Raw genomic sequence first — 25812 nt, 5'->3', positions numbered from 1 at the left:
AAAAAAAAAAAAAAAAAAAAAAAAAAATGTCATAGAAAATTTTAATTTAAAAAAAAGTGGCAATGGGTTAGGGATGAGGTATCGTCATAGGGAGCAAGAGCCTGGTCTTGATGTTTTCAACTGACTGTACTTATTAATTAAAAAAAAAAATTTTTTTTTAATCTGAGATTTTAAAATGAAAGTTGAGTGATCCCTTAATCAAGATAATTTTAAACTGAGTTCCAGACTATAACCATTCTAATACTTCAAGTGAGCTAGTCACATCAAGCTAAATGTAAGCTGCTTGAGGCTAGAGAGGTGGTAAGTCTATCACTATGTGCTTGAGAAAGCCAGTTATGGATGAATATAAACTTATCACAAGGGGCTCAGAATCACGTCAGTGTACAGCTACCTGCCCTGTTTTGGAATGCTTGTTGCTCTTTTTCTTAAATTCAGCCTTAAAGAACAGTATTAACTGACTCTCTTGAGGTGCGAGTAAGCGACAGTACACACACAACTAATTAAAAAAATACTTCTGAGGGATATAAATTACTAACCCACATGTACAAACCTGTTAAAAAATTTTACTCTTCAAAACAAATTTTATCTGCTAAATTTTAAGTTGAATTAAGTAACAAATGATGCTTAAATGAACAGACCGTTACTGTTGACCCTCTCACACCGTTGACACCTTTGACCACTTTCTGCATCCCTACTTTTGAAATCAGACTTCAGATTTTCTGCAGCTTGCATTGTTTCCTAATTTATACGCTGCAATTCTAACATTACTAACAACTGATTTTATGTTCAAACGTCCAAAAAGGCAGTGTCAAATATACTTTTGTTGGCTTTGGTGCTCAGTATGGAATACATAATGAATGGACAAATGTTTCCCACTACTATGGTTATATTCTCCATCTGGATAGCCTTTTCTTAGTAAGTATAATTCCAAGTCTGACTTACATGATATGGTTTAATGAAGCTGCAGATATCCATATTTATATTTAAAACAAAACACCAAAACCATTTTACCAAAAACTAGTTTTATTTTAAAATTAAGTGCATAGCACTCATCTAATTCCATTGGTGTGGACTTCAGCACCATACTTGCTATTTGCAATTAATGTCATAACAGATACATTTTGGTTTGCAGTCTGTACTTTAGTGTTTATTTAGTGGACTTTGGTAAAGCCCTTTATGCATATCATTAATTTCTTCACAGTACACATTTAATGATGGTCCGGTAATCTCAAAAAACAAAAAAACCTACTTTAAAGACTAATCAATAAATTAAACAAAACAAAACCCACACCACTCCCCCACCCACACCCCCCGAAGCTAGCAGTTGTGAGTTGTATTTATATTGAAACCTAATGTTTTAAAAATAGTTCTGGTTCTCCAACCACCCCATCCCACCCCACCCTGGGTATGCAGCGACAGGAACCAATTATTTATTTTACTCTACACCGCCCCCCCAAGTTAATCCAGTGTTCTTTAGCTTTTTTAAATATAAACTGGGAAAGTGTTATTATAGGATTTTAAAAAAGGCATATTCTATAACAAGAATGACATTTAAACCAGTCAGTAAAAGCATTTGACAAGACATTAAATTACCATAGGCACCAGTTGTTGTTTCAAGTTGGGATCTCTATCCCAGTATCTTACATTCATAGTATTATTGAGGTAGTTAAAATACTGAAAATTGGTCCAGGTTGCTAGGTTTCTGAATGTGAATGATATATTCTCTTTTGAACCGACCTTCCCCCAAATAATTCAAGTTCTCTTGAGGTAAGAACTACCAAAATCCAATTAGCAGCCTTCTGTAAAGAGAAAGTGGTGATACTTTCAGAAAACAATTTTCATGCTTGAAAACTGCCATGAGTGAGTGTTCTTACCTGAGTGGTTTTTCATTTTATCTACCAGACTAATAACGCCACATCATGCCCTATGTACTTATGTACTCTAAAAGTTACCTTTCTTTAAAGGAAAGGATATTCTCTAAGAATTCATCCTGACAGAAGCCACCCACCCACATTCATCTACTGGAGCCATCTGGATCGATCCGCTGCTGTGTTGAGTCCCTTCCCTTCCTAACAAACAAAAGCCATTGGCTTGATTACTGAGACTCCTGCTGCATACCCACAACATCTTTATAATAAGTTTGTCTTCAATGCATATTGTGGCAGTTACATACCTGCCATGCAGTTTCCCTTCTATTCAAGTGCTACCTTTAAAAAAACACAAAGACACAACTTACTAATTTTTAAATCAGAAAGCTTCCCTCCACCAAATATCTCTTCTCCCACAGTTAAGAGCACAATGTATACAGTTTCAGTTAGTACAATGATTTTTTTCTTTTTACTTTTTCAGTTTATTCCCTCCAAACTTTTTACCCCCAAATTGCCCTTGCTGTAATGACTTATTGCTGTTTTCACTCATCACCAGTATAGTGAAATGTCCCAGGGCAGTCCTGGGGCCAATCTAATGAAAGTCACCTTTGCCTGCTTACTCTTGACTAGCTGGATTCAAAGGTTGCTTATAAAACCTGTCTTCCATGTAACAAAGTGCTGCTCTAGCACAACCTGAGAACTACCCTGGCCATGTTCCACTTCACAATAAACCTATGGGACTTTATTCTAGTACTGACATTTTACAGTTTTGCCTTCCCTTGAAAAAACTTTTTTAGAATAATATCAAATCTGAGTATAAATCATTGATTGCACTGAGAAATGCAAAACTTATATATGTATTATGAATGATAGGAACCACCACTTCATTCATTCTAGGATACAATTATGTTCTCATTTGAAAACACATTCTAGCAGGAGTATACTAACCTATGTTATTAAGGTAGTTCATACTATAACATTCCCAAAGCATGTTGCATTACAGTTAAGAGTTTCCAAGTAGTTCAAATTCCCTGAGTTAAATGTGTTTAATTCTAAAGATTTGAGGCTGATCTTTAGGGGAAAAAACAACAAAAATTTATGACCATGATTTTAAGATAAGAGAGCTACTCCACCCTTAATTTTAGTACATAAATCCAGATACCTATACTACCTGTGATAGGAAGTTATATAGAATATCTAAAAAAAATTTTTTTAACTGCACAGACTGGTATAGCGTAGCAATTCATGCGTTTAAACTTAGTCAGAAATTCATTTGTAGATCAAAAATATAACTCAAAACTGCAGAATAAAAAAAAGGACCTCTTCAAAAATTAATACTGTAACTTTCCTTCATAAGAAGACTGTTTGGCAAGTCCACAGATAAACATTAGTTTCTGACAACATTAGGCCCAGAGGCCACCACAGGTCAAATCACAAAACGGCAAATTGAAGTCTGTCCAAGTTTTCTGTTGTGTTGAATGTTTTTGAAATATTTGGGCCATCAGTTGGGGCTTTAAAATTTGTGTCATATAAGGATGTGTTTTAACAGGATTTGACATACACACTGTTAAAGTGTTTGCAGTGTTAGCTTAGTCCTCCCAGATATTCATGGTGCATTGGAAGGGATATTCAGTCTTCCTGGTGCTGGTGGTTGGAAGAGTTCTGATGCCATTTGGATCCCTTTCCTTTTGAAGAGAAGTTTACAAAAGGCTTGCCCCAGAGCTTTGAGTCACAAACAGTCTGGGTTACCAGTCTTACCTTCGCATAAAATCACCTTTCAAAGCATGGAGTAATGCAAGGGTAATGTTCATTTATCTGATAACTCCGGTTATAAGAAACATTCAGACAGGGCTTAACTTCTACTGGTATTGCCAGTGACATCCCAACACCAGTCTGCATGTGCCCAAGGCCCTGAACACTAGTTTGGAAGCCAGCAGGACATGTTGGTAGTGTGTAAGATGAGGTGTGTGTGGTAGATACAATCTGCTGACAGCTTGGTTGTTCCGATACAGGATGGCGATATTGCAGCGAGGTCTGATGCGTCTGATGGAGATACTGAGGCTGCTGAAAGTGAACTGCCCGAGAGGGCTGGGAGGCTGTCTGGAACACACTTAGTTGTGCTGGCTGAGGTCCTGCCTGTCCTCTCTGTTTGTTTGCTTCTTTCACATCATTGTCATGAGCGCTGCAACATGGAGAGAAAGGAAACTTGAGAAAAATTTGCAGGAAAGCCATGCACCACCCCCAGCTCCTTAACAGCTGACTCACTGGACTGCCCCACTGCCCAGGTAGCAGTCACTGCAACCATAATTTCAACAGAAAGATCTCACTCTTAGCCTTCTAAAAGCTCCTTTCCTTGGTAGAGCCCTTGGGAACTGGCTGCTGGTAGCTATTTTCAGCTTGGGAGCTATGTCCACAATAAGTACTTAAATATGACTGCCACTTTGGTGACATCCTGATGGTCCCACAATTCAAAGATGTGGGAATGAGGCACAATTTGCCTGGATGATCTCAGAGTTGTGGGCTCACGCAAGAGCACCTCCTTTCCTTATTATGTACCCTGAATCATACTAGCAATGACAACCTCTACCTGGATAACAGCCAAAAGGAATTCCCCTTCCACCAAGTACTGCTCATATAGGGGCTTGCTCATGGCAGCAGGCAGCTGTCAGAGCCAGTATCCTAAAAGCTCTGGGCCTTTGAGAACTTGTTCCCAGGACCCCTTATACATGAAGAATGTTAATAAATTACAAACACAAGAACAAAGAGGCTTACATCAATAGCCGTTCAATGCACTGAACTAAGAAATCCCAGGAGTAAGCAGTAAGACGATGCAGTCTTGTAGGCCACGTTGGAGAAAGACGAAGTATAATCCTTGAAGAAGCCACACATGCTGCAGCTACTAAAGAAGGTGCATAATTTAGAAAGGCATAATCTGTGGAGACATCAAAAATGAACCTAAGCAACAGAATGCGCAAGTCACAAGCTCACAAGTCACTTACTGGCATCCACAATGACTCACCTTGCAAAGATACTTCCAGGAAGTAATCTGCATACTTGGCCATGTAGAGTCTAGTTTTTTCCAAGCAAATCATTGGCCAGCCATCATGAAGATCGGTTTCATGCACGGCTTCAGAGAGATAATACTCAATGAAATGGGCAGCTGTTGGAAGGCAGAGGTTCCACTGAAAGGTTTCTAATAATAATAGTTCCATATGTAGCAAATTTTGTTTTGTTAATACTAGATTCATATTAGTCATACAACCCAGGCTGTTGAGCTGCTCCAGCTTAGGCACACTATCTTCTTTTTCTTCAAATTTACCTTATAAGCAAAGGAAAATAAGAGCGAGACAGAGAAAATGTTAGGCGAGTGATCAATTAAGTCTAGTCACTTAAATGGGATCTGCTGTCCTAGTGCAAAGATTTAGATCCAAAGACATTTTCCCCCTACTTTGGGCAGATACAATTGTGCCAGAACTCTGTGGTTCTCATATCTACATGTTTTCTCTCCCAGTGCCTCTGTTCCCCACCCTTCACCCTCCCCTAAAAACAAAACAAAAAACAAAAACGGAATGTGTAAACATTTTGATATATGTCCTACTGTGTAATGAAAACAGTCCTATGTGCCAATGAAAAAATAACTCTGTCATCTCACCAGCTGAATCTTTTCAGGAACTTTTCTTTTGGGGGTCAGGCGGTAGTTGGTAAAAGAAAATTATGTTAGAACAGAAGAAAGTTTAAAGAATTTAATGTCATAGTTATCTAAAATCAAAAATAGCTAAGCATCAAGTGTTTCATCTCAGCATATTTTCAGCATATTCTCAATTCCAGAGAGATACAAATAGATTAGAGGAAAAAAACTGGGTGAATATCTAACATAAGCGTTCTCATTATACAAAAAACCCTATTCCTCCTCTTCTAAATTCAAAACAAAAACCTAGCCAAGTCTGTTATTAAGAAAAGGGAGGATATTTTATACCACTTTTATATCCCCTTACTCAAAGCAGAATAGGAGTAAAGATGCTCTGATGGCTGAATGTCATTATTTGAAGGCATTAACTTCTTTTCAGGAAATACTCATCCATATGCACAGCTGAGGAATAAAATGCCCTCTCCAGCCCCTGAATAATTTTTCTATGGATTATGTACCATCTCACACTTTAATTTCCAAGCAAGCATTTACTATATATAAATCATTCACTTTAGATGTTTCTAAAAGTTATGGCTGGAGAAAACTCAAGATATCAAGTACTATTATGATTTTTCAAATGCAGCAACAGAACCAAAAGAGTTATCGTCAAGTCTCTTTGGGTCTTTGTTCCATGATTATCCATAGAAGAAGGGAAATTAAAACTGAAGCTATCTACCTCCTAGCATTATGTTCTATTTTACATTAAGGTATAAAAGTCATATTATATTGCAATTATTATAGACTTCTCACAATAGCTTTTGCACTTGTTCATAATTATAGTTAGAACATGTTATATATTACTATATAAATTTTTGGTTCTACTATTTTGATAACTATTTAAATATATTTGATTTCTTTAGAAATCTTACAATTTTATCCATTTAAAAACATTTTGGGCTTCCCTGGTGGCGCAGTGGTTGAGAGTCTGCCTGCCGATGCAGGAGACACGGGTTCGTGCCCCGGTCCGGGAAGATCTCCACATGCCACGGAGCGGCTGGGCCTGTGAGTCATGGCCGCTGAGCCTGCGCATCCGGAGCCTGTGCTCCGCAACGGGAGAGGCCACAACAGTGAGAGGCCCATGTACAGCAAGGAAACAAAAACAAACAAAAAAACATTTTGGGGGGAAGACCACAAAGACTACCAAACCAGAAGAAACCAAATGAGTTTCCCTGTGAAGTTTCTCTTCCAGAAGGAATGGGTTTACACCACACATTTAAGTTCCGACAACAAATGGTAGTGGCCAGAATCACTCAGCCCAGATGTTCCACATAATGGAGTCAGTGAGGTTTGTTCAAGTCAGCCTGCCTTAGGGGCTGGGGAAAAAGCACTGCTAACTACCCTGGTCTTTGCTTAGGGAGGGTGAACGAGAGTAGAAGGTTTTGTCTCCTATGCCAAGAGACTCTAAGCTCATAACTTTAAGAAGAGCCTAGTCCCAAAGAAGTTTAAAATTTCGCTCCCACTCCAGAAATTTTGAACTTTGTTAGATTTAAACTACTCTTAACATCGCTGCAGGTAAGAGATGATCCAAAAAACTTACATAATTCGGACTTTTCAAGAATCTAGATAGTCCTTCCCAATTCAAATCACATAAAGATAAATTTCACAAGTTTTGCCAGAGGCATTTCTTAGTACAGCTGAAAGCACTAAAGTGGTCTTAATGACAGTCATCCAGCATGATCACTGCATAAATATAGGCGATGAACCCACTGTTCTCAGTATAACTGAATGGAATTCTTCAGAAGGAGAATGACCTAGGAATTTAGTTCAGTCCCTCTGAATGAATCATGAAGACTTTCAAAGTACTCTATTTGTGTAGAAGCAGCAACACTGGCAGTGTACTTCAAAGGACTATTGTAAAAAATTAATGAGTTTTTTTATATCATGCTTGACGTTCCTTTGAAGAAATTAATATACCACAATCCACTGTTTAATTCAAGGATCAAGAATGTTTCATATTATCTCCTTGAAACTTTCAACACAGAAAACAGTTGTATATGACCAATTTCACAGCTCAAGAAACCAAGGTAGCAAGGTTGGCCAATTCATTTAAAGTCAATTAAGTTGAGTCAGACCCAAAATGGAAGACTTATTTATGTCTGAATTCCCAAATCTGTGCTTCTAAACCAAAGTACTACACCAGGTTAAATACCAGAATAGACAAACTTTTATATTATTAAGCATCCATGGGGTTTTTATATTTATAAAGTACTTGGCTATTACAAGCATGAAAGCCTTTGCATTGTGATCTGCAAAGATAAAAAATAACCTGCATGCTGCATAAATAACCATACTTGGGATTTTAATTAAGGTTTAAGTTTTTTTGGAACCTTTTCATTATATATAGTAATACACTCAGATACATGGATATTAAAGGATTTCAAAATGTGTGACAGCGTCAATGAGTACCTGCATTCATATCCAGTTTTTATTGTGCTGAACTGCTATGTGTGTGACTATTTTAAATCTAATTATCTGTTAACACCACATACAGATCACAAAGATCAGTTTCTTTAATTGAAAGGAAATACCAGAAGCCATGTGATTATATTGATAAAGGCCCCCAAACAGGAAATAAAGGCACAGGAAATTCTCATGTTTCCCAAAAAAACAAAGAATTAGGGGCCACAGAAACAAAACATCAGGTTGTCTTTATAGGAAATGTTCAGATCTAGCCATGGAAACCAGCACATTTTCAAAGCCAGGAGTGAATGGCAGATATGTGGTAGTAGGGCATGGATCAGATGTCACTGTAATCTCTGCCAACCCACATTCTAGTCTTTTATTACTAAGTAGGAAAAAAGTCATGCTTAATATTTACCAAGAGCTCTCACAAATGTATAAGACTATCTAATTAAAAAATGGGTTAGGAACCAGAAGAGACAATTCATAGGAAAAAGAAAAAAGGTTCTAATCTCACTAAAAATTGATATATCCACAAAATCATCTGTGAAATACAGTTTTTCACCCATCAAATAGTAAAAAGCTTTGTCAACCCAGTATTGGTGAGCAAGGAGAAACAAGTTCTTGTCACAAATTTTTACTATTAAAAGCCTATAATCTCACTTTGGCTTCATCTTGACTCCAAAATCTTAGTTACACAATACCTTGAGCAAATTATCAAAAGCCTCATGTTTAAGACTGTTTCCATGCTCTCTACAAGTTCAATGCTGATCACAGAAGGCAAGGAAAGCCAGGGTATACATGTCAAAGAGTTAGAGTTTGAGAATTTCCCAGGATAAATCAGAGTCTTTTCTGGAATGAGCCAAAACCTTTGGGGCTAGGGAGCCAGTGAAGATTATAGAACACTTATGGAGGAATTAATCATTACAATGCTAACTTTTATGTGTCAATTTCAAACATGCTTTTAAACATATTACCCCACTTGATCCTCACAACAACTTTGTAAGGTGTCTATTTTTATTTTATAGAGAAGTAACTTGAGACTCAAGTTCAAGTTGTTGAAATTCATATTGCTGACGAGATTCAAACCTATATCCATATAGATTTCCTATAATCCCCGCTCTAAAACACTACACACCTCTCCCCAATCTGTAGGCCCTTTCTTCCTACCTCTAATAGTATGTACACCCAGGCAGCAGGATATGCATTAGTACCTGAACTTACAAGCTGTGCTCCATTTTTAGCCGAACTACCAAAAGCCTTCCGACCTATTTAATAACTGAAATACAGCTGTCACCCAGTCCTGTCAGCTGTAAGTTGTTTTTCACTTTTACACAACAGGCTGCCCATCCCAAAGCAGGGAGCAGCTGGGGGAGGGGGACATCTATTCTGTGAGGAGAGAAGCACTATTTGAATAAAGTTTATGATAACTATTTGGAAAGCTGACATCAGAATCCAAATATAAGAAGACAGAGTGTAAGAATGTAAGAAACACTAGAATGAACTCCACAAATTTAAAACAGACATTAGATACTGAAAACAGGCTACCAGTTTATGAGCATCCTAAGCACTTCTGTTGTAGTAAAGTTAGACTGGAGGGAGGAGAGATTGCAGTGGGCTACTAAGGGCCAGTCTCTTTGATTCCTGACCCTAGTGAAGAGCTGATAGCTTGAACTCGTTTGACCAGTGCCTACTTGGGAGGAGCTGAGACCCTGGGGGACACCTATCTCACACTTTCCCACTCTCCAGTGGAAGAGGAACAATGTAAAAGCAATTCTCTCAGGGAAAAAGGGGTGGGGTCAGTAGAACAAAGGGAGGAGGTATCTGACTCTTTTAGTAACAGGCGGTAAACAGTTCACATTTGAACCCAGCAAATGCAAATCCTAAAGCCTAGTTCCTGGAAAATGAGCCAAAAGAACTACATACTACTACACGGATTAAATCAAATAACCTTCAATAAAATAAATTGATCACGACGTTAAACTAACAGTAATAGATAATTTAAAAACAAGAAAACTGAAAACTCCATCCCAACCAATCTAAGATGGTGCACAAATAAAGTATCCTTTCCCCAAATTGTGGAAATTGCAGAAACCTGACACCAATGCCAAGCACTGCATGGTGGCCAGAGTTGTCATTCAACTAGAGACCTCCGTGAACTTTGGTAGTGACATGTAGTTTATGAATATCTAGTTTATAATTCCCAAGTAACTTAGTAAGTTACTAGTAATTTTAGTCACAAATATAAGTCAGTCTACGAACTGACTATGCATCACTCATAATTTCAGTCCATAGGCATAGACCAGGTAGGGCTTGGCAGTGGTAAAAGGACAGTGATAACCACAGCAGGCAATTTGTCATTAATGATCCCAAGTTTTTAAAATAACCTAACTTGCATGTTTGACTTCCAGTGTCTCTCTACTATAAACTGATCCTATAATAAACTAACATTCTCAGGATAACAAGAAGCCATTCCATGTGGATACTCACACATCTGACATCAAGTATGGGTTTTTCCAATCCTATGCAAACTATTAAACCACAAAGGGCTTCATAGCTAGTGATGAAACATATACAGAATTGTACACATGACTGCTTATGAGGATGAAACCTTAATTAAAGGTTAAATTAAAGGTTACTTATAAATGTACAAGCATTACCTCTGGCTTTCTAGATGGTGGGGAGAGGAGCAGGTGATGTGTCTGGATCTCAGAGGATAACAGATTAAGAGAGGAATATAGATATTCAGGAAATATACTATTCTGGTAAGAATTTGACTCAAGTTACATGGGGACAGGGTTGGAAGACAAGTCTAGAAAGGTGGCTGGGTCCAGATGAAAGGTTCTAAATGTTACAGTAAGGAGTTTCCACCTCAACCCATAGGCAGTGGAAAGTCATCAGTGGGCTATGTTTATTTATATTCAGCCTGATCCACAAAGGAGTTGAAATAACTTACAAAAAGACCTGTTCAAGGAGATAAAATAAGAGGTTGAGGTCATCAGATGAAAGGAAAAATAAGGGCAGGAAAAGAAAATCTGAGCAGAGATTGGTTTCATAAATGATACCACACAGGCCTGCATTTGGTTTAGGTTTATTTGCAGTCAAAGTGCAAAGGTGTTTTAGAAATAATTCTGGTGGCAGGGTAGAGGAGGAATGTTCCTTAGACAGCAATCACATTGGATCCTAAACCCTCAAGTGGAGGTTAGAGGTGAAGGCAGTCAGTGTTTCCACATGCTACTTTAAGTGGGACTTAAACTTCTATTGTAATGACATGAATAATATAAAAACTACATAACGGATTCAACTTCAATATCAAATACCATTTTTTCACATTACTAAAAGAAGAAAACTTTCAGTCTCAATGCCTTTACTCACCCTCTTTCTCTCAAGGTACTAACAAACAATGAAATGTGTTACAGGAAGATGTTACGAGAAAGGCACCAAAAGGCTCATTATCAGATTCTACCTTACGGCTTACTACGTAGTTTTGCCTACTGCAAAAGCAGATGTTTTCACATTTATAGCAGTTGCACATGAATCTTCAGTTCGTTAATCCAACTCATTACATACCCAGTAGAAGGTATTCTAACAACAGGAGAGTATGGTACCTTTTAGAGTTTCTCAACCTAAGCTCCACTGACATTTTGGGCTAGATAATTCTTTGTTGTGTGGGGCTGTCCTGTAAACTGTAGATGTTTCCCTTCCTCCCAGGTTGTGACGACGGCCAAAACTGTCTCCACACATTGCCAAATACCCACCATGAGGCACAACTGCTCTTGGTTGAGAACCACTGCTTTAAGACAATGGTTCTCAATTGGAAAAGTACATCAGAATCACCTTTGGAACTTTTAAAAAGTTAAAAAATATCCAGGCCCCATGATGTAGACTCTGAGTCAGGAGATCTGGAGTGGCTTAGACATCTGTATCAGAATCTTCAGGATGTAAGGCCCAGGCACACATGCTTTTAAAAGACTCCAGAGCCACTTCTTAATATGTCTGGTTAAGAATTGCTATGCCAAAAAGCACTTTCAACATAAACTTTCTGATACTAGTAAACTGGAATGAAAGGAATTTGGTGATATTTCACTGAGTTCTATGTAAATTTATTTCATTATAAACAATGGAATTTTCCAGTCATGTATATCAGATTCATACTTACTTGCTAGAAGCAGACAGGAAAGTGCAACTAAATGCAGCTGCTGGATAGAGATGTCATACCGATCCATAAACAGGTCCAGCAAATAGACAGCAAGATGTCGGGCAGAAGGGCAGAGGGTGAAACGATTGCTCACAATCGCAATCAAGTCAGCAAAATACCTTCTAAGACTTAGTTGAGGGGACTGGCCTTTGTAGGAAGGTAACTTCAGCTCCTAAATCAAGAGGAACAACATTTAGTCTAACATAGCATATAGAAGAATTATTCCCACGGTGCAAAGGTGACACTTTTTCCCCAATATATTATTGATACAAGTGCCTAAAACACACTTTTCTTGAGTAAAACACAAAAATGAAAAAGTTAAGTGGCAGGATAATGAATGGCATTTAAAATTTAAAACCAAACTTTTCTCCTTATTCTTAACCACATCTGACATAACCAGTTATAGGTGTTTCTTGCATTATGGAATAAATGTATTCTAACAAGATTTTTAATAAGGGAATCCTGTTTTCCCTACCAGGTGTTTTCAGGAAAACAGATTACCAAAATACCAACCAAACCATACATACACACCCCCTACAAGAAGCTCAAAGCTTTTGGTTAGAAGGTAACAGATATGTTCCTCGTATGATGCATACTGTATTATACATGCAGGGATGTGGAAGGTACAGACTAGTATACATCCACTAGTATCTTCTAATCAGGCTTCTCATTTTTTAAAAAATTAGAAAATTTCTATACTATTAAAGTATTTGTAGAACACAGAGAAAGATGGAAGGGTTCTAAATTCATTTTATGAGCTCAGCATAATGCCACACTAAACCCAAAAGGTATCACAATGGAAGGAAGTAACATGGATATGACCCTAAAAGCACAGGAAAAAAAAAAGCAAAAAAAAAGACAAATTAGACTTCATCAAAATAAAAACTTTTGTGCATCAAAGGACACTATCAACAGAGTGAAAAGGCAACACACAGAATGGGAGAAACTATTTGCAAATCATATATCTGGTAAGGTGTTAATATCCAGATTAAATAAAGGACTCTTTTATATATACAACTCAACAAAAAAAAAACAACTCAATTAAAAAATGGGCAAAGGACTTGACTAAACATTTCTCCAAAGAAGACGTACAGATGGCCAATAAGCACATAAAAAGATGCTCAAAATCACTAATCATTAGGGAAATGCAAATAAAAACCGTTATGAGATACCATTTCATACCAATTAGGATTGCTATTGTCAAAAAACCCAAAAACAAAATCTAGAAAACGGAAACTAACAAGTGTCAACAAGGATATAGAATAATTGGAACCCTTGTGTATTGGCAGGAATATAAAACTGTGCAGCCACTGTGAACAACAGTATTGCAATTCCTCAAAAAAAATTAAATGTAGAGTTACCATATGATCCAGCAATTCTACTTTTAGGTATATACACAAAAGAAGTTAAAGTAGGGACTCAAACAGACAGATATTTGTACATCCATGTTCATAGCAGCATTGTCCACAACAGCCAAAAAGTGGAAACAAACAACCCAAGTGTTCATCAACAAATGAATGGATAAACAAAATGCTATACATACAATGGAATATTATTCAGCCTTAAAAAGGAATGAAATTCCGATATATGCTACAACATGGATGATTAAGTCATCTAGAGATGATTTAAAGTATACAGAAGGATCTGTGTAGGATATACACAAATATTACTCCATTTTATATAAGGGACTTGAGCATCCTCAGATTTCAGTATCCGCAGGGATCCGGGAACCAATTCCCCATGGATACTGAGGGATAACTATATAGTTTTTCACTTACCAGATTATATTTTATTAACTTTTTGCTTATGCTATCAAGAGTGGATACAGGAACTCCCATATATTATTGGTGACACTGACAATTGATAATAACCTTCTGAAGGAGAACTAGGTAATATAAATTTTTGAAAATGCAGACTGCAGGTACCCCTTAAGCTAGCAACACCAGGCCTAGGAATTTATCCTACATATAAGGAGGTCTTTTGCTCCTCCTTTTTAATAGCAAAATGGCAGAATAAAAAGGTAATGTCAAAAACCTGCATGGATCTCCAGAGAATTATTCTGAGTGGATAAAGCCAATCCCCAAAGTTCACATAGTGCATAATTCCACTTATGTAACATTCTTGAAATGACAAAATTATAAAAATAAAGAACAGATCAGTGGTTGCCAGAGGTTAAGGGAGGATGAGGATGGGAGGAAAGAGGGTGTGCCTATAAAAGGGTAACATGGGAGATCCTTGTGGTGATAAATGTACAGAAAATGTTCTGTACCTTGACTGGATCAATATCAATACTATCCTGGCTGTGATAATTGCACCATAGTTTTGCAAGATGGTTACCATGGGGGTGGGGGGGGCGATGGGGAGGGAGGACTGGGTAAAGGGTATAGGGGGTCTCAAAGTAAGCGTTAATTTTTTTAAAAAGCTTGATGTCTAGCAACAAGGAACTAATTAAATAAACTTAAGGGAAATCGATTCAATGTGGACATTAAAATAAAGGGCAGCAGACCTATATGTGTTGATATGGAAAATTCTGACAAACTGAGTGAGGGCGGGGTGGGATGAAGGTACAGAACAGTGAATATATATTATAACCTCTTGTATCAACAACGAAAAAATTGTATTTGCAAATATACTAATTTATTGGGTATCTTTTCAGGAAAAAAAAAATAATGCTGGTAACCTTAGGGAATCAGGGAATAGTGAGGGTTGGGGAAAGCTCATTTTAAACCCGATACTGGGTCTTCCCTGGTGGTCCAGTGGTTAAGACTCTGCGCTCCCAATGCAGGGGGCGCGGGTTCGATCCCTGGTAGGGGAACTAAGATCCCACATACCGCAGCTAAGCCTGCGTGCCGCAACTAGAGAAGCCCGTGCACCACAACGAAGACCCAGCGCAGCCAAAGTAAATAAGCAAATAAATAAAACACCAGATACTATCCCCAAATTTTTAAACCCATATGCATGTATCACTTAAAAATATATTAGTAGGGGTTACTTGGGAGATAGGCTAATGGGCTATTTTATGTTTTTAATTTTTGTATAAGTGAAAAAAGAATCAACAAATGCTATTGAAGAAAAAGAAAACACATTGGCTTAGGCTTGCTCAACTCTTTGAAGAGAAAAAATACTAATTTCTCTAAATAAAGGGAACATGTGAATTTCTCATGTAGTCTCTAGGATTTTTCTCTTCTTTTTTACCATTTCTGTAGCTTTTTACAATGGTGTAAATGAGTTACCATTTCAAATTTCAACTTTCTTAGCTGTCATCATGTGACATTTATTGAGCATCTCCCATGTAACAGATACTGTGCTTAACCTCAGGGGTAAAAGCTGGAATACAGTTTCAAGCCTCTCTCCAGCAAGTGAACCAAAATACAGAGATTATTAGAATATAATATAGTAATGACAGGGTATTATATAACACTGAGGAGGGAGATCTAACCCAGCTCACGGGGTGGGATGTTAGGAAAAAACAAAACCAGAGCAGGCTTTCTGTAAAAGAGGCCTGAACAAGGTCTTAAAGATGCACTGGGAAACTTAGCTGGAAAACACTTGTGGACTTTATTTTTAACTATGTTAACTTTGCCAAATGAAAACAAAACAAAGGCAGGAATCCAAGGGCCATCACTAGGAGACTGTTAACAATGTGTCCAATACATTCTCTTTATATTATTTTAAATGGTAAAGTACAAAGGCTTATCACATGGCTGTCAGATTTAGTTCCTTGTCCATGTAGTGCAGTTATATGCATGAGAAAATGACCTATGCTTCTCTCAGCTTATGAGTTTTTTCTAATGTCTATTCCTGATCCCCTAGAATTGGATACTCTTGCTCCTGTCTGCTTCTCAGGATCCCACAGGACCAAAGCACATAGAGACCTAAACATGTCATCTCCATCTCCAATCTCAGGTCCCCACTAGCTCACCACCCTAAATGCCATCCCCTTCCCAGAATGGGTTAACTGTCCAGTCAGGCTGGAAATAAAGGCATAGAAGGAATACTCACAACTCTGTGGGATATTTTCTTGATGCTTCTCACAAAATTAGCATTGTTCCCATCTGTCATAAAGGCTCCTGAAAATACTTCCCCAAGCATCCTAAGACACTAGTATACATAGCAAAACAATGAGAAGAAAGAGAAGACACAGGGTATAAGAGGACAGCTGCTTTGTTGGGGGTGCAGGGGGAAGTGATTGTATTTTACAAAAACAGTACAGCTGGCATTTGGGGTTAAAGAGGATTTTCATTTGTTGTAATTTTTACTCTTTAGTAGATGCAAGGCTGGTCACACCAATTATTCTTCCACAAACCTTGGGTCTAAACATAGATACCTTCCATTGTGCCTGAATGGCAACTGCCCAAAGGAAGACCTAAATTCAGATGCTCTAAATTGTATGAGATTAGACTCCATAAAGGTAGGGATCATGTCTGTCTCATTCACTATTACCATTCCAACCCCTGGCATAGCACCTTGCACACTGTAGGCATGCAAATATGTTGAATAAGCATATGACTACCCAACTAAATCACCTAATTAATAGCCTGGAATTAACATGTATTCTCTGTGAGAAAAGTTCATTTTAACTTTCCTTGACTTCATTATACTATAAACAGTGGTCTCTCCAGTTCCACAGGTTCAAGTTTTACTGATTAACAAATTATAAAGTGTGGCCATTGTGTCAAATAGCAAGAATGTGGCTTGCACAATGCTTAAAGATAAAATAAAGACAACCCACAGTAGCATGCCACAGGTGGCCCAAGACAACTTTCAGTAGCATTCTTTCAGGCCCTGTGCTATCTCGTCCTCTGATAGTTTGTAAGTAAGTTTAGTACAGGTTGTGTCTTATTCCCTGGATCCTCCCCAGAGCTCAATACACAAAAACATTCAACAAATCTGCTGGAAAAAAAATCCATTTCCAACCTCAACTAACAAAATTAATTCAGGTAATCACTCAGGATTAAAATTGCTCATAAAATGTAAGAATCGAAAACCATGGAAATCACCAAGAAAAATCTTTTAAGTTTCATGTCATTACAAAACATATGTATCATTAACATCAAATATTATTTTCACCACATACCAGAGGAATAAAGAGCTGATACTTAGAAAATCAGAGCATTTAAAACTGAAAGACAACATCTGAAAAAAAAAGAAAAAAACAAAGGTATGTGGACAATTTTCAAAGTGGAAAACCCGCAACTCTCTTCTTAACATTCCAGAGAACCATGCCATAGTTGAGACTTTTCTGTAGTACAGACAGCCTCTTAGGGGGCTGAGGTGTATTTAGAGTGTCTAAGAGACTGAATGTCAGAATTAATAAGCAGCATTTAGAACTCAAACTTTAGAAAAGGGTACAACTGTAACAATTTAAGTTAGAATTAGGTTTTCTAATCTACTTAACCTGGTTTAAAAAAAATCAAGATACAAGTTTATTGTCATCCCAGGATCTCTCAACTCCAACACTGAGCAGCCTTTTTATTAAAGAGTCAGCTGTTTTGCTTCTTTCCAATTTTCTATACATAATGAGTGGCTCTCTCTATCCACAGTGAAATTAAGTTAGAGTTAATTTTGGATCTGGTCTCTCTTCTGGTTATCAAAGATGCAGAGCTGACACATTTCACTGAGATGTGACATACAGAATAAAATTGTTACTTAGGAGCAACAATAAACAAAATTTGCATTGTGCCAGAAAGGTGTACTTTTTCCCCAAAATCTTTTAAAATATACTAGGTCTACTCCTGGCCTTTGATATTAGCTGAAGGCGCAGCTAACTCCTACCTTAAGGCTTTTTGAACACCCCCCAAGTCTTGGGGTTTTGGGGGTAGAGAATAACAAATAGTTATCACTTCCTTAGTGCTTACTATATGCCAAGCACTGTTCTGAGCACATCTACAGTATTACCTCATTTTAATCTTCACAGTCGTCCCATAAAGCACGTTCTATTATTCATTTGACAGATGAGGAAACTGAGAAGCAGAAAATTAAGTAACTTGTCCAAAGTCTCACAGCAAGTTAGTGGAAAGGCTGGGGAATTTACTGTTGTACAAATGTGACATAACAGACAGCTGCATGCAACAGCAAATATAGAATAAAGGAGGGCTGCTCTGCCCAATAAAAAGCCAGCACACTTATGTTTTTAAATACAGTATGAAATCCATGTTCCATCTGGAAACAAGGACATCAGAATGTCCCTTCACACCTTCCCTCTCCCAACTACCATGCCCCACCCCCACCTCATTCAAGTTTCAGGTTCTTCTGCTACAACCCAGGGAAGAAGCCAAGAAGTTAATTAACCTTGAGCAAATAGGCAAACTCACCTTTTCTGGTCTGGAAACTAGTGGCTAAAGACCCGGACAGGGCTTTCCAGGGAGCCGAGATTCATACTAACTGGCATAAGACACCGAATGGAAAGGTCGGGGCATCGCGGTTACCTTGTATCGAAGAGCTTGATGGATATCTGCAGCCAGCTGTCCCCGCCACCACTGACCCTCCAGCTCCATGGGACCCGGCGGCGCGCCTGGCCAGACGCGGCAACTTCAGTCTGTAAGACACACCCCAGACGCGGTCACTGCCAGCTCCCTCCACGCGCCCCTCCGTGCCCCCTCCCCGAGGCGTGTGACCTCAGGCCACCCTGGGCGACTGTTCATCTTCACCTGACTCGTCCTAAAATCAGCACCGATCCAAACCAATTCCCTGACGCCGCACGTAAGGCCCGAGCCACGGGTCAGGAGAAGCCGGCTTGTTTGGAGAACGGCCGGACCGGGAGCCGGGCAAACTGGGACCAACTTGGGCCCTAGCTCCCAAGGCGCGGACCCGGGCGCGTGCTCGGGAAAGCCGGACGGGAGGCCCGAGCTTCGGACTCCCGGAGCCCCGGCTTTAATTCTCCAGCCGGCCCTGAGAAGAGGAGACCTGACACCAGTCACAGCCCCCCTGAGGTGAAAACCTCCCGCCGAGAAACCCGGAGACAAACGCCCGCGCGGCTCCGGGTGCCCGCAGCAGACAGTCGGGGGCGCCCTCCTCCCCGGGAACTTCCTCGAGGCCCGGCTGGCCCCATCGCGCACCCAGGCCGCCGTCTCCTCATCCAGAGGAGCGCACGGGATCGCGCGGCCCCAGAAAGGCGAACAAAAGGCCGGGCCGGGCGGGTCCGGTGCCCCGCCGCCAGCCCAGGCCTGCCGGTTCCCACGGCGGCCTCCCTTACCCGGAACCGCGGCCCTCACAGGCCCAGCCCCGCCAGCGTGCGGGGGACGCCGGCCCCGCTCATGCTGCGGACAGTCGGCCGCGAAGCGCCGGCCTCAGCTCGGGCCCAGCGCCGGGGCGCTCGCGCCGCCCATTGTTAAAGGCCCGGCAGGCGGCTCCGCGTACAAAGCCAGCGCGGGGGCACATGCGGCCCCGCCGCTGCCAATCTCGTCTCGCGATACAGCCGGGTCATCCGGAGCCGTCCAATGGGCGGCCGGGCCGGGCCCAGGTGCAACGCCCGGCAGAGGCTTGGCGGCCCCAGCCGGACGCGGCAGCATAGCCGGTCTGCTCTACGCTGCCCTGCGCTTCGCTTTGCCCGAGAGCCCCAACACCACCTACCGCAAAGCCGGCCTGAGGTGCGGGCAGAGGTCTGAAGAGAGCGCCGGAGAAATTAAAATGCTGATCATCCTTCCGTTGGCCAATCCGGTCATGCCTCTCACCTGCTGAGAACCTTCGATGGCTCCCCGATGCGGAGGAGGAAAGTTCCGATGCCTCAAATTGGCGTTTTATAAACCCTTCTCGGAGTGGATTGAGTCGGCCTCATCTCGCGTTACAACAGCCCCGTACATGCGAGGGATGGGATTATCAGTCCCTCCATTTGTGCTTTACTCGTTTCCGAAGCCCCTAAAGTTGCTTTCTTTGTGAAATTCTGCCTCAAGTTCCACCTCGAAACCTATTCCTTCTAGAAACCTAATTATTCTCTTCGTCCTCCTTATTTCCTTTGCTTTAGAGATTCCCAAAGCTTTGAATGAAGGCGGTGAAGATTACCTTTAGTAACCTAGCTTGTCAAATCTGTAGCAGATGTAATTAACCATCTGCGGTCGTAAATCAGGAAAAAAAAAAACTGTGGAAAAACTCCAGTTAAGGTGATGTAAGACCTTAAGTGTGAAATCTAATCAACTGTACTTTAACTTGTTTAGTGGAATATCACAACAGAAGTAGATGGTCAGCCCAGGACAGTGATCCTCACTTCTGAGAATGTACATCAACCTCTTTAAATATTAAAAAATAAATCATGAAACCCTAACCCTTTTACTTGGAATCCTTTGTCCCAAAAGATGCATGATAGAGATCTACAATTAAGTAATGAATGTATGTTGCATGAATCTGAGTTTTAGTTTTGACCTCTTCATATACTTGAAGAACAGCTACAAATATGTTTGTGAGCCACGTGACACAATGCTTATGCTCAGGAGAGTAGGGCTTCAGGAACCAATGGCAAGACAAGGAAAACTCAGAAGCAGAAGTTGGCAGAGCCCAGTCTAGCCCAGCATCATTTGGGGAGAGGCTGCCTTGGCCTATCTTAGTTTCCTAGAGAGATGGCCACATCAGGCTAAAAGCTCCATGCCATTTATAATGGCATTTAAATAGTACCTACCTCCTCAGGTTCCAATTCATGTGCCCTAAGCAACTATGACAATAATTTGGCTTCCCAGTAACTTAAATGTCCAGAGCCTATTTAAGAACACTTTCAGAAGAATGGGTCACAGACTATAATCATCAGTTTAATAAGTAGGCTGTCTCTCATGGCTTCTACTTTCAAGTTGTTTTTCACTGGGAGATATGTGTTCAGAAATCATTCTCACAATTTCTGGATTTCTGGATATGATAAAAGGACTGGAATGTGTATTGCTGTACAACAAAGTGAATCAGCTATATGTATACATATACCCCCATATCCCCTCCCTCTTGAGCTTCCCTGTGATGACTGTTTTAATGGCAGCCCTATGAAATTAACACAGTCCCCAAACACAGTTTCCCACCTCTGGACCTTTGCACATGCTGTTCCTACACCTAGAACACCCTCCTCACCCTTTGACCACCCAGCGAAGTCCTATTTAGCCTTCAAATCCAGCTCAGTTCCACCCTTCTCCTATGAACCTCCTTGCCTCCTGAGTATATAAAGCACTTTTGCAATCCAATGAGAAAAAGACGAATACCTCAACTTTCTAAATGAGTTAGAGAAATGAATAGAAAATTAAAAAGAGAATTACAAATGCCCAATGTGTGTGTGTATGTGTGTGTGTGTGTGTGAGTATATATATATATATATATATATATATATATATATATATATATAAAATTTTCCCAATGTGGCCCTAAAATGCAAAATTCAGGTTTATTACATTTCTTCATTAATTCCTTTAGGGCAAGCTGGATACAATTTAGGTATTTACTTAATTCCTAAATAAAATAGAGTCTGCTCCCTATATAGAATACAGTGTATATTCTAATAAGTGAACAGCAACAACCAACAAAGTCACATAGTGACAAGTGCTATGAAGAAAAATAAACATAAAAAGAGAAACGAAAGTGACAGTGGGTGGACATTGTTTTATGATAAGTAGGGTATGCCAAGTCCCGAGGGAGGTTAGGGAGCATGCAGATATCTGGAGGCTGAGTGTTCCAGGCAGAGAGAACAGTAAATGCAAAGGCCCTAAGGAAAAGGCATGTTTGGAATGAACGTGAAGGACAGGGTATGCCTGGAGTGTAGAGGAGATAGGAAGTCTTAAAAGCAGTGATCAGTAAAGGTATGAGAGGGTGGAAGTTAAAAAGGCAGAACTTCTACTTAATGAGCGGAGTAAGGAAACTGCAAGGAACCCATGTGCCTGCAGCATAAGGCGCAAGACGGGTTTGGCAAGAGATGAGAGGGTACCAGAGTCTGCAGAGTTTTTGTAACTCCCTGAACTTTAGACAGTGAAAAGCTACTGATTTTAAATTGTTTATTTAAACAGTTCACTCATTATTCAAATGAATGCATGCAAAAGGTAAACCATTCAAACAGTAGAAGACTGTATCCAGTGACTAGCATTTCTCCCTCCCTCCCTTGATCCCAGTTCTTCCTAGAGGCAACATCATTACTATTTGCTTTTCTTTCCTTCCAGGGATATCCAGATATTTATAACCATGCATGTACATTATCTCTTTGCCCCATTTTGTCACAAATGGTAACACATTACACCGTGTTGTGTCCCTAGCTTTTGTGAACATTCCATAACGGAACATCCAGAATTCCTTTCAATGTCTACATCGTATTCGACTGGATGCAAACGACTTGAAGTCAGAAGCCCTGGGCTCTGGTTCCTGGTTCTTGATTTGTTGCTTTTTAGTGGAGTGGCCTTAAGGCAGGTCACTGCCCTCCTCATCTATAAAGTGAACTGAGTGATGACTGAGATTGCTTCTGACTTTAACATTTTAGGTTCTTTGCTCTTGCAAAGACATGAGAGGACATTTTGCAAAGTCCTCTATAGTGAAAGAGGCCTAACACTCCCCATAAATCTCTGATCATTATCCAGTTGTAAAGGTTTTAAATTTAAAGCATATCAGCGTGGCCCGAGATTAAGATGTTGGAATAGAAGGACAATGAGCTCCCCTGCTCCACGTACACATCGAAAATACATCTACACGTGGAGCAATTCTCACTGAAAACAAACTGAAGACTGGCAGAAAGACTCTTATACAACCAAGGCTGTAAAGAAAGATCCACACAGAGTCAGGTAGGAAGGGAAGAGAACTGGGACCTGTGCCCCTAGAAGGGGACACAGAAGAGGAGGGAGATTACAAGGGCTCAGAGATCCTCCCTGGGGAGTGAACAGTTTGAACCACATATTGGGCACCCCGGCCCTGGGGTCTGACACCAGGAAGAGTTCTCTTAGCTGGTTTGAAAACCAGTGGGACTAACAGGAGGGCTATACGAAACCTAGACTCTGCTCAAGAAAAGTGCATGTTTGTTTACTACTGGATAAGGTGGAGGAAACAGACTGAAACTGCCCAGGACTCTGGTCAGTTTCCCATGACCACCCCAGCATGGGCCCCAGCCCACGCCAAGCACCCGCTCTGGCACCTCTACCCCCAGTGCAGCTCCCCACTAGGGTGAAGGTTGCTGTGCCCAGGAGAGTGGCCAGCTTGGACCCAGCACTGCATCTGAATGGGGCAAGGGTGGGCATTATTGGTGCTCACGGAAGTGGCGGATGGGGAGCTGTCCTGAGCTATGACTGGTGTGCTGGAACCACCCCAGCACAAGCCCCAACCTGCACCGGGTGCCCACTCCAGCCCTCCTTGCTCTAGTGCTGCCCCCCTCTAAGGTAAAGACGTTGCTGAGAGCAGGGAGAGTGCACACCTAGAAGGAACAGAACCAGCTCCTACCCAACCCTCAGGGCTTCTGCTCCAGTACCTTGGGACCTGCCATTGCCCCCACAGGGCTGTGACAGCCACTGAGGTTAGGAGAAGCCCTGGCTCACACCTGGCTCAGGCTCTAGCCCGTCCCTCTCCAGCCCCATCTCCCACCAAGTGATAGCTGCCAGCACACTCTGGGGGGAAGACATGACCTGTGCTTACTTCAGATCCAGCTGCCCCACCGAATCCCACGTGTAGACTGCAGAGGAATGCTCCCATGCAAAGACAACGCTTTAAGACTGGAATAGGTAACTGTTTCACCTAATTTTTTTTAAAATTAAATTTATCTATTTATTTATTTATTTATGGCTGCATTGGGTCTTCGTTGCTGCGCACAGGCTTTCTCTAGTTGTGACAAGCGGGGGCTACTCTTCATTGTGGTACGTGAGCTTTTCATTGCGGTGGCTTCTCTTGTTGTGGACCACGGGCTCTAGGCATGCGGCCTTCAGTATTTGTGGCGCACGGGCTTAGTTTCTCCACGGCATGTGGGATCTTCCTGGAGCAGGGCTCAAACCTGTGTCCCCTGCATTGGCAGGTGGATTCTTAACCACTGCGCCACCAGGGAAGTCCCTCACGTAACTTCACAGAGACAGAGGAAGGGAGGCAAAATGAGAAGCCAAGGGAATTTGTTCCAAACAAAATAACAGGAAAAAAAAAAAACCTGAAAAAAAAATTAATGAAAAAGAGATAGATAATTTACCAGATAAAGAGTTCAAAGTATTAGTAATAAGAACGCCAACTGAACTAGGGAAAAGAATAAAGAAACATACTGAGAATTTTAGCAAGGAACTAGAAATGGAAAAAGAACCAATCAGAACTAAAGAATACAATAACTGAAATTAAAAAACACACTCGGAATTAAGAGCAGACTAGGTGATACAGAAGAACACATAAGTGATCTGGAAAATAGAATAATGGAAATCACCAAATCAGAACAACAAAAAGAAAAACAAATTTTAAAAAATGAGAGCAGTTTCAGGGACCTCTAAGACAGCATCAAGTGTATGAACACTTGCATCATAGGGTTCCCAGGAGAAGAGAGAGAGTAAAGGGCCAAAAAGTATTGGATAAAATAATGGCTGAAAAAAATCCCAAACCTGAAGAAGGAAACAGATACCTATTAGGTCCAGGAAGCAGAGAGAGTCCCAAACAAGATGAAGCCAAATAAACCCACACCAAGACATATAATAATTAAAATGGCAAAAGATAAAGATATAATTCTAAAGGCAGCAAGAGAAAAACAGAGAGTCATACAAAAGGAAACCTCATAAGGCTATATCAGCTGGTTTCTCTGCAGCAACTTTGCAAGCCAGAAGGAAGTGGCATGATATATTTAAAGTGTTGAGAGGGAAAAACCTATAACTTAGGATACTCCACCCAGCAAGGTTATTGTTCAGAATTGAAGGAGAGAGAAAGAACTTCTCAGACAAGCAGAAACTAAAAGAGTTCATCAATCCTAAACTGACCCTAGAAGAAATATTAAAGGATCTTCTCTAAGTGGAAAAGAAAAGGCTACAACAAGAAGTAAGAAGTTATAGAAAAGGGAAAATCCCACTAGTAAAGGCAAATATACAGTAAAGGCTGTGGATCAACCACTTAAATAAGCTAGTACAAAGATTAAAAGACACAAATTGTAAAATCAACTATAAACACAGTAAACAGTGTAGGGATAAACATGGAGATGTAAAATATGACATCAAAAACACAAACCAGGAGAGAGAGGAGTAAAAAAATGTAGATCTTTTAGAATATGTTTAAACTTAAATGAATACCAGTTTAAAACAAGTAGATACAGTTATAGGTCAACATATATAAATCCCATGGTAACTACAAATCAAAACCTACACTAGATACCCAAAAACTAGAGAGAAAGGAACACAAGCATACCACTAGAGAAACCACAAGGGAAGAAACTAAAAGAAAAGAATAAAGAAGAACTACAAAAACCACCAGAAACCAAGTAACAGAATGGTGGCAAGTACATGTCTATCCATCTGTCTATCTATCTGTCTATCTTCTTAATGATTTCAGTTTGCTAATATTTTGTTGAGGACCTTTGCATCTATCTTCATCAGAGATATTGGCCTGGAATTTTCTTTTTCTTTCTTTTAGTGTCTTTGTCTGATTTTGGTATCAGGGTAATGGTGGCCTCATAGAATGACTTTGGGAGTTTCCCTGCTCTTCAATTTTTGGGGGATAGTTTGAGAAGGTTAAGTATTAGTTCTTCTTTATATGTGTTTAAAGGGTTG

The 25812-nt window shown here is 40.2% G+C and overlaps 1 protein-coding gene across 3 annotated transcripts; it reads right to left on the bottom strand.

The window, feature by feature from the left end:
• Window positions 1-1013: 1013 nt before the first annotated feature.
• On the bottom strand, window positions 1014-19666 carry CCNJ (cyclin J). 3 transcript variants are annotated; one of them, XM_007456178.1, is made up of 6 exons: window positions 19350-19666; window positions 18583-18692; window positions 12116-12326; window positions 4888-5187; window positions 4641-4767; window positions 1014-4050 (listed from the first exon to the last, which is right to left on the bottom strand). In XM_007456178.1, the coding sequence occupies exons 2-6, from the start codon at window positions 18649-18651 to the stop codon at window positions 3639-3641; spliced, it is 1119 nt and encodes a 372-aa protein (XP_007456240.1). In that variant the 5' UTR covers window positions 18652-18692; window positions 19350-19666; the 3' UTR covers window positions 1014-3638. The 3 variants fall into 3 exon arrangements, with proteins under 3 accessions (XP_007456240.1, XP_007456239.1, XP_007456241.1); XM_007456177.1 differs by having other exon boundaries at window positions 4641-4800; window positions 19350-19665; XM_007456179.1 differs by having other exon boundaries at window positions 4641-4764; window positions 19350-19665.
• Window positions 19667-25812: the final 6146 nt, after the last annotated feature.

This window comes from Lipotes vexillifer, unplaced genomic scaffold (genome assembly GCF_000442215.2).
Source record: "Lipotes vexillifer unplaced genomic scaffold, Lipotes_vexillifer_v1.1 scaffold184, whole genome shotgun sequence".
In the NCBI taxonomy this organism is placed as follows: Eukaryota; Metazoa; Chordata; class Mammalia; order Artiodactyla; family Lipotidae; genus Lipotes; species Lipotes vexillifer.
This window is presented reverse-complemented; position numbering and strand designations above follow the sequence as displayed.